This window comes from Pavona decussata, unplaced genomic scaffold (assembly GCF_977016875.1).
Source record: "Pavona decussata unplaced genomic scaffold, jaPavDecu1.1 SCAFFOLD_468, whole genome shotgun sequence".
Taxonomy (NCBI): domain Eukaryota; kingdom Metazoa; phylum Cnidaria; class Anthozoa; order Scleractinia; family Agariciidae; genus Pavona; species Pavona decussata.
Window position 1 is genome coordinate 1,214,417 of NW_028145806.1, and position 14,402 is coordinate 1,228,818.

The following is a 14,402-nucleotide window of genomic DNA, read 5'->3' on the forward strand; positions in this document are numbered from 1 at the left end:
TTACACATCGCTTTTTGTGGTGTATTCACTGTTAAAAAGTGCCTCGGGTGCCATCCATTTGACTGGGATTTTCTTCTTTTTATTCATTTGGTAGATGTCTCCGTGAACGTGGCGCATCAATCCAAAGTCAGAAATTTTGACCACTTTGCCCTCACCAAGAAGAATATTGCGTGCCGCTAAATCGCGATGGATAAATCCTTTACTGGACAAGAAGCTCTGAGATGGGAAAAGTCAATCAATCAATCAATCAATCAATCAATCAAACAATCAAAAATGAGTGAGTATGTCAGGCAGACAATCAATCCATACGTAATAAATCGATCAATCGAACGATTTATGGACCAACCCTAAATAAATCGGGATGAACGACGAATGCTTTCTTACTCGAGAAGACGCTCAAAAATATATTTGGTTACTAACCGAGTTTGGTAGCTGTTCTGTTAGTCAAGGACCGAGTTTTATCCTCTTGGATTTCTGCGTGGCATAAATTCGACGGAGAAACGACGTTTCTTAAAATCTTCTTATTGTCAAGCGCCTAAGAGCTTTATAATAGGTCGCCAGAAGGATACCCGGTCATCAAACACTCCTTCTCGTGTTTGACATATTAATAGAGCAATGTTTTTCGAGCTGTAAAACGTTATTCGCAGAGATAGATTAAACTGGTGAAAGTTGTACTTGTTAGGTGTTTAATGGACCTGCACTGACACAAAGCTAATCATTGAAAGGGAAATGGAACAGCTCCACGAGCTAGATGTTGAAGTTGCCAAACGATTTATGACATGCTTTACTTTTAATATGCAAAAATGAATGCTGGTGAGCGCACTGCTGTAGCTGGTGATGATTGCGGCATTGCCATCAAATTAAATATGTTAGGTTAGGATTACAGCAAAGGGTTCATAAGCCAATTCAAAGACTACCGACACGCTCGAAAAGGTTATTTACCATTCCTTGCGCTATTTGCCAAGCGAAACGAAGAAGATCGTTTGCCGAGAAATCGTCATCATGTGACTCATCTCCATCGCTTTCCTTTCCACCGTCTTCAGTTTCTGGAGTAACATTCCGAGAAGAGCACGCCATTTGCTCAGCACCCATCTTCACAGCATGTTCCTTGCTTGGTTCTCCACTGCAAACTGATTCATTGATTTCATCCAAAAGTATATTGGTTTTATCACCTGCACTGAAAATTTGCACCTCGATTGCATTTAAGTGTTGCCCATCGTCTCCATCAAAACTATTTGAAGAGTTTGTTTCTTTACGGCGCACTAGTTCCTCGCTTTCTGTTGTCTCTTCAGCCAATAGCATCACCCTTGAGCCATCACCATTTCCAAATTCCATTTTGTTAGCGTGAAAGTCAAATCGTTCGTCATCGTAGACCTTTTGATAGCTTTTCTAAAACCAGTGAAATCAAATGAAAAAAAAAACTGAGAAGTGAGAAAATTGGTCTGTGCAGGATAAAAAAACTACCAAAGTCATATCTATCCTTAGGAAACACTAACAATGTTCAAGGGTAGAAAGATACAGAGCAGGCAGCATATTCTTGTACACGCTAAGAAATTGGATAGAGTGTGCCGTAGCCACTATTTGTGCCACTTCTGCCACAATCAGTGCTGACCTTCTAATCCAGGAAATAGGGCTACAGATACAAAGGAATACACATCCAAGCTCTCTTTAAAAAATGTGCCCATACTGCCTGGTCGAAAAAGTGTTCAGAATCTTCAAATGACCAATACCAGTAGTATACGCAGAAAAACTGAGTGCTTAGGTCCCAATAACAAGGCATATTTAAAATACTCGGGTATAATATAAGAAGAAGCATATTTTCAAACACTCGAACATCTATTTACGTTTAATTTTCTGCTGCTAAACCATGGACAACCCCACCTCTTGTTACGGATACCTCTTTCGCTTGATCCCAGAGAGGCCATATTTTATATGTAGTATATCTGTAACAGACACAGTTCCGTAATACATATATTCAGCTCCGTCTTTAGTGCTAATCCTGCTTTTTGGGCGTGATGTAAACTTATTTTAATCTTCACGAGGAAGCAACTCTAAAGCACTGGACACCAATTGTTGTTTTCATAGTACAGCTCAGCCGAATTATTATTGATTAAAAACTACCTTTTTCTGTTAAGGAGCTACTTTCCCTTCTCATTTCCCCATCAGTCCTCACTTCAAACTAAATTAAAGTGGCGTTGCGATAATCCTCTGAACTGTGGCTATTTCAGATTACATACTGATTAGTTTCTTACTACCATTTTAATTTTAATCCCTTAAATGGAACGATGACTTTTTTTTTTACATCAAAGATTCACGCGGGTCCAACAAAGGGACACCTTTTATTTTAGCCTGTTCAGATATTAACTGCACCTGTTGTCTCGTTTTTCTAAGCCAGTTAAGTAGATCTCCATACGGAAGATATTCCAGCAACAGAAAGATAGGTTCTGAGCTAACCCAACAACCCAGCATGAAAACAATATTGCGGTGGCAACCGATCGATTTGAAGAGCTCAATTTCCTCCAGAAGTTGGTCCCTTGCTTCCTTATCTGTCGAATCTGAAAGCATAATTACATGAACATCAGTTGTTTTGCTTATGTTGAATCGCACATTTTCAGTTTTTCTAGAATACTATTTTTTCTCTAACCAAGTTAAAAATTGAAACAAAACCTGACTTATCGCGTTGAAGGTTTCTGATAGGGAAGTAAGGTCGAATTTTTCTCAAAAAAATATTTTTAGGTAATTGGTGGAACAAGAAAGGGATGCAAGGTTTAATGAAAACGGTAGTTCGAAATCTTGAAAAGAACGCGAGCTATCTGTAGGAATATAAAGCGGTGAACGAGTGAGGGTGTCATAATCCAATTTATATGGGGCTCTGTTGACGTTTTACGCGGCAAAGTTTACCCGCGATCTCGAATTACCGGCAAATTTGTTCCCATATCACGACGTTTTATACTGAATTTTACAGTGAGACAGCGTTCCATTTTGGATTTGAAGAGAGCGAAGCAAGAAAAGTCCCCTTGGGTGAAAATTAAGAAAAAACCGGGGCTAAAGAAGGCCAACAAGGTCAAAGAAAACAAAAAAAATTCAGCTGGCAGCGAGCGGTAAATGTTCGTGGTACAACCAGCCCGATGTTGTTTCAAAACCATCCTCGTCGAAAGATATGGGGGTGAGTCGAATGAAAATACACTCGAACCTCCATGGGCGACCACCTCTCGTAAGCGACCACCTATCCAAAACACCCAATTTTTTCCAGGCAAAGCCCTATAGTTGGAACCTCTCGTAAACGAACACCTCTCGTAAGCGACCGCGGACACTTTTTGAGGTGACGGCATTATAATTTTTCATTGCTTTTAACCTCTACTTAGAGTTCACGAGGGACTTTTAGTGCCAACCTTGCACTGCTTGTATTGTAACTAGGAAAATACATGCGATAACTTCTCTTCTAATAAGGAGATCGGTGTCAGACCTGTTCCCGGAAGAGACCCCTTCTGGTTGGACTCTCGTAAGCGACCACTTAATCTTGGCATTTTGGGTCGTCGCGTACGGGAGGTTCGACTGTACCGCCTCAGCAACTGAGGAATTCATTGACGAACTAGCAGATAGTGCGTGGAAATTCCAACACCAGCGCTTCTCCTTCGGAATCCGAATTCGAAGACGCAGGCGACAATCCATCCACTTTTGCTGTTGTTGACCGGCTCAAAAATTAGCAGCGAACTTCAGCTCGCAGAACCGATGGATGGATGATTTAGCCGATGGTGTCCTCGCACCCATTACGATATCGCTTTACAATTGCAGTAACGCTGAATGCTTTCGCGCGAATTTAAATTATTGTTTTGTAATAGAACTCTGCAGGGAATGGTCCTTTGTGTTTGATTGGCCGGCAGTATAAGCGAGTTGACAAGAATTTTATTGACGTGCGAAAACTCAGAAAATTTTCAAGACCGAAAACACGGCTTTTGTTTTTAAGCGAATTCCGCATCTTAAAATGAATTAATGCGGTATGTAGATTTGCCAGGTTTCAACGAAATTTGGCCAAACTGTTCCTTAGATATTAATGCGTCAAAGTGTGTCGGGCTTTTACCAAATTCAAAATATTTTTTCCGTGACGTGATAACTCCTGATGCGACTACAAAAGTTTTCCATTGTCCTACTTTAGGACGGATTTTCTCATAAACCAATACGAATAAAGAAAAACCCCTATTATCTCCTGATTGATATTGTGCAGTTTGTTTGGTTGTGCGCCTTTACGTGAGTGTGGGTAATTCAGTTAAGAACACATCGCTAATATTGAGTTTGCAGGCCTCTGAGCGCTTGTTTATCCAATAAAATTAAAAAAGCTTGATAATTTTTCAATTGTCAATTAATAAGCTTTACAGTGATATATAGCTTTTCGTGGTTTCATCGAAAGAAGCCCGCGTACGCAAGATTTCCGTGAAGACACCCGTGAAACCTATCAGTAACCTTAATCGTGTATCAACATATCGTACATCATTTTAAAAGGTGGAATCCATTTTAAAGTTAGTGCATCGATGTTTTGGGAGAAAAGTAATTATTACTGCAAAGTAAAATAGATTTCGCTTGTTTCTTGTGTGTTGCAAGGTTTCCCTGCAGTTAAAGTCGAACCACAATCGGCTCAATGGGATCTTTTAACTGTTTCTTTTCTTATTTTTATTTTTCACCTTTAAGGGATTTTTGGTTCAACGAAGGGAACGCTGATGGCAATCTATATCAAGACCAAAGTGTAGCACAACTTAAAAGATTAATTTTCAAGAAATTGCAATCTCTGTGCAAAATAAACATCACAGTCAGTTATATGTCTTGGTTTGTGGTTATTTAGCTTGAGTATAGTCAGCAGCGAGACTTTAACGACACCCAAATAGCTGAACTTTGTCAAAAACCCGAAAACTGATCTTGTTCAAACTGCATTTTCTAAAATGTGAGGCGCTCTATTTCGATCAAACTAACATGGATAAAAGGTATGTACCATCGAGAAAGTCATGTTGGAAAGAAACCTTGCGCCCCGCTGTTAGTAACATATTTAAAGTTCTATAAACTAGCCTAATTTCGAAGAATTCGAATATTTCTGTATTTTGACAGATTCGTTAACATGAAGTGATTCTCCAGCTCTATAAAAGAACCCCGATATGAAGGCAGAAGCAAATGTGATGCATTTCTGGTCAATTGGAAGAGAATATATTGATCTTGAAGTCCACAAACTTGTCTCTCCTTGACTGGCTTGACCTCATTTCTAAGGATAACTCGAATTTCGCTCCATGATTCCTCAAGAATAAAACAATCAGTCTACAGCCTACGTTTTGATACTATGTAGCATATGTGGGGAACAGGGATGGCGCAGTGGTGAGAGCATTCGCCTCCCACCATTCCTGGAGTTGGCGTTATATGTGGGTTGAGTTTGTTGTTGGTTCAGTTCTCGTCCTTTCTCCGAGAGGTTTTTCTCCGGGTTCTCCGGTTTTCCCCTCTCCTCAAAAACCAACACTGCTTAAGTCCAATTCGATCAGGAATCTGAGGACCATAGGTTTGTCAGTCCTAACACATTGTTAAGAGTCACCATCGTTAAACAAAGTTATTTTGATTTGATTTGAATCAGGTAAAAAAAGATGCTACACTGAAAAGTTTCTCCGTCTAAACGATGAACATCAACCAACAACCGAATGGGAATGCTTACTAGTCAACGCACCAGGCAATCGCTGACCAACCTCTGAGTAGAACTGGCTCATGGAGCAGTAGTGGCGAGGGCATGGGGGAAGGGAGAAGAGTTGCCAGATGATTTAGTGTTCGAACTTTACGAATACGAATACGATCGAATACTTTATTTACCGTGGTAAAATACACTAAGCTTTATACTATGTGTGCTATGTTGCCCCCCCAAAAAAATGAAAAAGCCTGTGATATTGTTGTGTGGTCTGGCTGCAGTGATGAAATACGGAATCTTCTTATCAGCTGCCATCTTTCCGAAGAGACCCTAGAACGAGCTCATACTCTCAAAGGCATGGTTTTTTAATTTACCTAGGGAGATGGTGCAAAAATGTGAATATGCTTCTGGCATCGGCGTATACTAGGCAAATTTTCGAAGAGTCCAAAGCGGCATGCCAGTATCCTAAGCATAGCGGTGAAAATAAGCAGGTCAAAGGAAGAGATGTAGTCAGCTTTGCAGATGGCTTAGGACATCCCGAAGCTATTTGGAGTCTGTGTTCCAATAGGAACACTTCTAGTTTTTTTTTTTTTATTTCATTTGATTTGGTTACTGCTATTAGACATAATATAACTGGCTGTGGGTATTATTTTGTACGGAGATTGCTATCTCTTGCGAAATCGATCTTTAACGTGCTAAATTTAGGTCTTGATATAGGTCACCAAAAGCACTCTCTTGGTTGAATCGAAAATCCCATTAAAGTAAAGAGGAAAAAATTAAAAGATCCCATAGAGCGGACTGTGGTTTTAGTATAAGCACATAAAAATCTTGCAACACACAAGAAACAAAAGAAATCTATTTTTTACGTGAGATCGGTCAGAACGTTTTAACGGAGACTGCCTCTTAAGTCTGAAATAAATCCACCATGATCACGTACTTTCCTGTGCTACAATGTGTTTCACCATGAGGGTTTTTGAATGATACGTTTTTCTGCAGTATTAACCACTGGGTTTCTCGGAAATCGAAGGCTAAAATATTCTGGAGTCATTTACCTTCTAGCACTTTAACAGCTACTGTTCGGCCTTCTTTAAAGTCGACAGTCTGGGTTCTTGAATTGTAAAACACCTCGATTCCAGGAGATTCTCTGAATATGCCTCTTAACACTTTACCAAATGCACCACGGCCAATCTCTTCCTTAAAATCGACCTGCTCCGGTAGAACCTCCCACCGCGAAAGGGGGATGATGGTGGACTTCGATCTGTAAAAACAATGTTAATGCAATTCATCTTGCCCTGGCTACAAAACGCCGGATTTTGGTTACAATTAACATTTTGAACTTAATTCGTAGCTTCAATAGTATGGTCACTGTATGGTTACAAGTGTCTAGATATTATTATTATTATTATTATTATTATTATTATTATTATTATTATTATTATTATTATTATTATTATTATTATTATTATTATTATCAGTCTATATATATAAATCCTTGGAAACATTTAACCATTACCTCTTAGGTCTGGAGTTACGAGCCAGTTGCTCCTTTTTAATAGCTTTCTTATAGATCCGGAATGTTACCATGGCAAAAGCGATTACAAGAAGAACAACAAGACCCGCTATTAAACCAGCAAACTGCGACGGAGAAAGAAGTCCAACACTCTTTGAGGCTGAAATGATGATCAGAGAAACTATTGTTACTCACTGATGCTCAGTTTCATTGCTATGCGAGGCATAACATTTACACTAAAGATACTCCTCCTGATTGGAGCACTCTGGTGTTTTTGTCCAAGTATACTTGTGTCACTCACTGAATAATATATCATTCACAGAGGACTTTTTAAATCACTTAAATGCAGCTAGAATTTAAAACAGACGAAGGAAAAAGACTGACAAGCGAGTCCTTGTTGTGGTGAATACAGTCAACTCTTCATAAGAAGAACTTATCAGGGCAAGAGCCAATTCTGCGTATTAGAGGCGAGACAAGGAAGGAAGACTTTTTATCGTCTTTCCGACATACACTGCAAAATAGCTATATTTACCAAATGGGTTATTTTGCAACAGTTGTGGTTGACTTTAGAAGTTTGTTAATCGTATTGGAAAACTTTTTTCAGTTCAATCAAATTTTGCCTATCAAAGAAAGCATTAATAAGATTTTTTTTCTACCAGTCTTCCAGTTTCTCTTCGGGTCTATTAACTTTCCTGAAACAACACTTTTCGTACGCTAGGTAGAATATTAGGAACATGAGATCTCTATTTCTTTGAAGGGGTAAGTGCAACTCTATGTTATGTTGAACATAATAATGTTTACATCCAGGGCCTAACCCTGATCGTTCATTCTAAGATTGCTGATAGTCTGAAATAACCTCCATCTTTATATAAGCTCGAAGTTTAAAACTTGCTATAAATCTCAATCGCCCTCCCTCCCCAACCCCCTTCCCCCCCCCCCCCCCCTCCACACACACACCCTAAAAAAGTTATAACTAACTTACGGGTTGGCGAAAACTTTTCAGAAGTTGTGCTCTTCCTCGTTTCCACTATCCATTGTTTTGATCTTTCACTTTGTCCAATCACATTCCAGGCGGAGACCTGGAGAATCACGTGCTGTGTATCGCATCTTATCGAAAAAACATGATGAGTCTTCTTAACGTCATTGATATTGATTTCCTGTTGAGATGTTGCGCCTTCGCTTGGTGGCATCTCTTGATAATAAATCGAGAACATGGTAAGCGGACATCCATTATCATCAGGCTTACTCCAGGTGATGTTGATGTCGCAGCTCTGCGTTAACGTTTCAATGCTGTTTATGGAAGGAGATGAAGGTAAAACTGCAAAAATAAAGGAATATAAAGTTAGAAGGCTTACTAATGGTAAGCTAAGTAAGCTAATTCCCAAAATAAGCAGAATTTCCGAACCAATTATCTGTAATTACGTAAGAATAACCTGGGTTGTCCTTGGGAGCGACCAACTCGTCTTTTAAAATGTCAGGTACAGTGATTTCTTAAATGTCCAGTAATAAGCCGACAATTAATACTACAATTAATGACCCAATTTTCATGTAAGATTTACTAAACAGTAGCTCTTTGCAGCTTCTCGCAAATTAGGTCGTTAAGATTCATTGTTCATCTTTTGTAGCTCTAGCCTACAGCTGGTCTTGTGGTGCAGCAGGACTTGGTTAAACAGCATTGAAGCGACTCAGTGAACACAAAGGAAAAGACAACAAAAACCATTCCTAATAAAACTGCAAAAATAGTCTTAAAAGTCAGGTACATTTCGCCAGCTCTTATGCCATTTTCATGCACACCTGAGCCGCCTTTGAAAATACCAATTTCTGGGGATTACAGGGCCTGTCGATTTGTTTGTTTGTTTGTTTGTTTGTTTGTTTTTCTTTTTGTTTTTTAGATTGGCTGGGAAAAAGCTCCCTTTGACATAACTTAATCGCTTGTAAGCTAACAGAATTCTAAGCGAAATGACATATTCAGTGACATTATCGCGACCATAAGTTCATTTCGTATACTTCGTTGCAGACATCCCTTCCGGCGGTGTTGCTTTCAAGCTGCCTAATGACAGCTACAATCTCAGACGGAGCTTTGGGGCACTTGCAGGTTTCACTCCTGTTCCTTTCTTTTCCTTTTTCAACTACCTTAGTTTCTCAACATTGCTTTGGTAGGATGTGGTAGAAAAGGGAACCGACTTGAAAACCTTCATGCAAGTTTCCTGCCAATTTATGAGTGAGATTGCGAAGCATCAACAGTGAGACCTTTTTGAACTAAAATTGTTTTTAAGATAGCCTTGAAATTTAGCCTCATAAAGGCGCCATTACCTCTTTTTATTTTGAACTTCCAAATCCGGCTTTCATGAAAATTACTTTCCCTTTGAGCAGCTAGTGATGTGACCGCGATTTCATACACTCTCCCACACATAAGCTGAATGGTGTAGCTAGTTGTATTTCTGTTGACAGTAACTGAGCTCCAGTTTTTATTTTCAGCCGGTAAAATCACTTCACTGTAGTAGACTTTGTACTGATCAACTGGACACGCCCCTTCCAAGGGAGGTTCCCATTTGACGACAACGGTTGCTCCTGTAACTTCTTCAGTCCTGTTTTTGATAACAGGTACACCTGCACAAGACCGTAAGTATAGAGATACATCACGTTTTGTCAATATCTTATAGGCAGCCTTAAAGAAAAGTGGTCGACCGTCAGAACACACTTCTTGAAAAATTGTAAATGCTTAGTTTATAACGAGTTGGAATCTGGTTACCGGTAACCCATTTATGAATGTCAGTTACCCGTTACCTACTTGTCGTAGCCATTATAGAATGTGTCTCTGTGTAATACATCCAAACAAAGCAATGTTACAAAAGAAACTGTCCCAAAAAGTATTAAATTTGTTCTTTAAGAATGACATCTGCAGATCCCATTTCCTTTTTAAAAGATCGAAATTTGTAGCGTTACAACTTCAAGAAAAATCAAACGAGAAATTGTTTCTTTGCGGTCAATAATTACAACAAATCCGAGAGAACAATACATTATCCATCTCTTTTGTCAACAAAAATATCTAAGATCAGCGGGATCAGCTCCTCACCTTCCTCTCCCCTCCCCCTTCTACATTTTTCTCTACACGTTTTGTCTCCTTTTACCCGGAAGCTATCATCTTGCGGTCGTTTGAAAGGAAACGACTGCTATGCAGACTGGTATTGCGGGCAAACTTGACGTCTTTTGTAAGTTTAATTAGATCAAGGTACTAATGATTACCTGATTACCCGCTGATATTTGTAGACCTCTCGGTAAATAATTTTTCACTTACATAAGTTCTAAAATTGATCTAGGACTAGACTGGGCGTCTTCCTTTCTTGCCCCATTATTTCTCTGATTCATACGTACTCCATTTAAATGAAAATATAAAGGAGTTACCACTCTTTAAAACTGAACGAATGACAAGGTTAAAAGTCTTGACAGAAAGAAGAGGGACTAGAAGTTCAACTCGGCTCCCAACGTAAAACAACTCCTACATTGAAAGACTTGAATTGATAAAACGTGACTGTTGTTGCATGTGGTGTTCTGACAACAACAGTCAAGAGATAGACTCCTAACTTTTTCTTGAAGGCAATGTTAAATTTGGCAATTCACAACGACCCGTTTTTAGCTTAACGAAACGTCAATGGTATGTGCCATAAGCACGCGGGCAATTTTCATGTTATCAGTTCAATTCAATTCAATTCCGTCTTCATTTACACACGGTTAAAAAATTCGTCAAGTCGATGCAATGAAAAATAAAAGATAAACTATATCACTATCAAAATGTTTAAATATGGAAAATTCCTAATTCTAAACAATGATGCTAATGATTTACTTGTTACTTAAATTGATTAAGTGATTGAGCCTGCCTAAAATTACAGGGTAGGCGGTTCCAGAGAGCTGCAACGCTATAGCTAAAGCTAATTTTTAAGTAATTTGTTTGTGCCAAAGGAACAACCAGCACGTTTCTAGGAAAATAATGCCCGAGTCTTTAGAACTAAAGTGAAACACCTGCTCTGATTTTAGGTGTTACTAAGATTAGTGCGATCAGTTTTATCCCAAAGTATCCAAAAGCCATCAACAAATTATCATTATAAGCACCGCGAAAATTAATGTGTATTTACACACTAACCTCTTAGTCTACTGATTTCATCCGGCCATAATACTGTCCCAAACACATAGAGATCCATCACCGATCCGTAGAACTGGCGATTGTTCGGGTGGCCATCTTTTCCAATCTGATAAGGCTTTCCTGTGGGTAGGTAGAAAGATGTCTCCCTGGGAGAAATTTTTTTATTACCCACAATTTTGCTATCACAGTAGATTAACACAGACCCTTTGTCCTGATCCCACGTGACTACCAGGTGTGTCCAAGTGTTCAGGGAAACCTTGTTAGTAGCAAACACGCCGAACCATTCGTTTGCACTGTTCGGTGAATGGCGACCCATAACGATGACCTGGTTTTCGAAACTAAAATGAAACTGCCATGGGCTACGCCAGTCATTATAAATCGTATTTACCCCACTCGTGCTCAGCTTCGTGGGTTTTACCCAGCAGGAAATGGAAAAACTTCTGTCGTTGAGGTAAATTATTGGAGCAGTGGCGAATGAATTTGATTGGTTAAAGATTGGGGCCGTGCTGCCTGGACACCATCTTTCAATAAAGGATGGCGACCCACTGAAACTGCAAGAGGAAAACAGTCAACAATCACTTAGCTCCTAAAAATTTGTGATCGTGAAACTGCATGTTCAACAAGTAATGATATGCTACGTTTTGAATTGTCGGTTTGTTATATCTAATTTTCGTTACTTATAAAAAAGAAAACAAAACAACAACAAATAAACAAACGTTCCGAAGAGAAAGGATAAGAGCTTGGTTAGCAGGAATGTCTCACGCCGTTGAAAAACAAGGAAACAAACCATATAGAACACATGTATAGGCGACAATGGAGAGATTCTCAAGGCCTGATCAGATGAGCCCCTGTTACTGAAATGTCGGCGTCCTCTAGTCTTCCCTTTTATAAGCCAGAAAAGGCGCCTGATCATATTTTTGTCACCAAATTGCGCCATGCAATTAGAACCACTGTTAGTTTTCACCATATAGCCTGTAAACCCTTCTGGTTGTTTTCCTCACGAAGACCCCTTGCGAGGATGTGCTGCTCTTTTAGTTACTCGAAAATTATCATTTTTGTCACCAATTGCACCAGACCTTAAGATACACGCAGACTGACTAACTTATGCTAGAACCACTGTTAGTTTTCACCATATAGCCTGTAAAACCATCTGGTTGTTTTCCTCACAAAGACGCCTTGCGAGGATGTGCTCCTCTTTTAGTAACTCGAAAGTTATCATTTTTGTCACCAATTGCAGCAGACCTTAAGATACACGCAGACTGACCAAACTGAACCACTGTTAGTTCTCACCGTATAGCCTGTAAAACCATGTTAGGTTGTTTTTCTCACAGAGACCCCTTGCGAGGATGTGCTCGTCCAGTAACTCGGAGACAAATTTAAAAAAAATAATAATTTGAGTTGTATTTTATACATTTCTTTTAAAGAATTGCATATTCACGCTACTAATGAGCTATTTAAACACAACGATACTTACAATTATATTTAAAATGCTTGAAAAGGAGAGCCAAATGTCAATAGAAACATGTTGCTTTTGTAATGTTATTGTTTTCAATTTTCCTACTCGCAATTTAGCAAAGGCGAAAGGTAATATTGATGAACGTTGTTTCAGTGACAAGGAAATGTTGGTAGACTGGTCAGCATTACGGCTTGCATTGACATGTCAACTTCACGTGCTCGAGTAAGGAAATATGCATGAATCAGCCAAACTACTTTAGTACCCGATTAGCTCCACTTGAAAAATGCAACCTTCTCTCCCAAAATTGAACAGTATAAACTCCATGGGCGGTGACGTTTGAATCTTCCCAGCACAGCAGACACAAAGAAACACACTGTGCGCGTTAGGCTTATCCTTAGCTTATGCAAGGGCGTTGCGCCTGACATCAGACCTTGCTAATGCTGTGTATGAACGTTGTGAGGAAGATGGAAGAGTTTGTCCTCCAAACCTTCGTGGGAAGGTTTTCAGCACTGCTTCTGTGGACAGCATAGGCTACAACCCGTCTTCCCTTACAACAGCAAGATCTTTTTTATGGCACAAGTATTCTTTCATCTTGTATTTGAGTACCATCAGGTAACGCCGCGGGATGGGGCAATTTATGTTAAGAGAGTCGTTTCCTGAAAAGTGCTTAAATTCCTTACCACCTGTTGTGTTGAACGGCAGTTCCAGTCTCCGAGTCCATGATATTCGGTATTCAGAGTGTCATCTATAATACAACCACCAAAGAATGTTGAATGTTGAACGGTCAGAGGATGTCCAAAAGATATACACAGCGAGAAAGACCGAGACGAAGGCTAGAACTATGAATGTGTCTAATGGTGGACAGAGGGCATTTAAAGATCAAAGAAAAATTCGAAACAACGCACCTGAAGCTATCTCGCGGTCTACGTATCACGCCAAGAGAGAAACCCAGGTCAGTCCTAAGCGTTCAAACTCTCTACTGTTTCTTTATTCTGATTGCGCAAATTCTAAGGCGATGATAAGCCACGTCATAACTGTTATTAGCAAAACTGTAGTTCACCTCAGCCTGGGTCAGATTATAGTTAATGCCACTCTTTGCGTTAGAAAAACCAATTTCGTGGACTCAGAAGGATATTGCAGGGGAATATAAGTTTATACTCAAACGTGGTCGATTCCACACCGAGGAGGCAGCCTTGAAGGGCATCGCGACCTCACTAGCTGGAAGCATGGGTGGACGTCACATATCGAGATGAGATTAGTACAGCAGTTCCAGCGGAGTCGCTCATAAACTGTGCACATATTACGCACACTAGATATGCGCATCGGGTAACTACAGCAAGTCTGTACATTCTTCAGAAACGTAGTACAGAAAGTATGTTGAGTCTGTAACAAAGTTGTAGAAGCTTATTATACTTGCACGAGGAGTAGTAAAAAAGCAACCATGATCACAGTAAAATACTGGAGCACCACTCTCCACATCGAATAGCTGATACTAGTCCTCGTGCGATCTCCCAGAGAGTCGAACTTTACCGCCGTCGTCACATCAAGGTATTGATAGGAATTGCTGCTTGGATGTCGGCCACTTATATTAAGATGCTTTACGCAAACTTTCCAGACGCTTTTAGCCTAGACCTCCCCTAGA

The 14,402-nt window shown here is 39.7% G+C and overlaps 1 protein-coding gene across 1 annotated transcript in view; it reads right to left on the bottom strand.

Annotated features, from left to right (window-relative positions):
- LOC146450366 (uncharacterized) overlaps positions 1-14,402 on the bottom strand; it is a 36,284-nt gene that overhangs the window by 3,100 nt on the left and 18,782 nt on the right. The window contains exons 11-18 of the mRNA XM_085100377.1: positions 11,305-11,855; positions 9,477-9,773; positions 8,146-8,481; positions 7,167-7,323; positions 6,706-6,911; positions 2,371-2,555; positions 943-1,389; positions 5-216 (exon numbers count right to left, since the gene is read on the bottom strand). Of these exons, the coding sequence (XP_084956503.1) occupies positions 5-216; positions 943-1,389; positions 2,371-2,555; positions 6,706-6,911; positions 7,167-7,323; positions 8,146-8,481; positions 9,477-9,773; positions 11,305-11,855 (2,391 nt within the window). The remainder of the gene's footprint in view (positions 1-4; positions 217-942; positions 1,390-2,370; positions 2,556-6,705; positions 6,912-7,166; positions 7,324-8,145; positions 8,482-9,476; positions 9,774-11,304; positions 11,856-14,402) is intronic.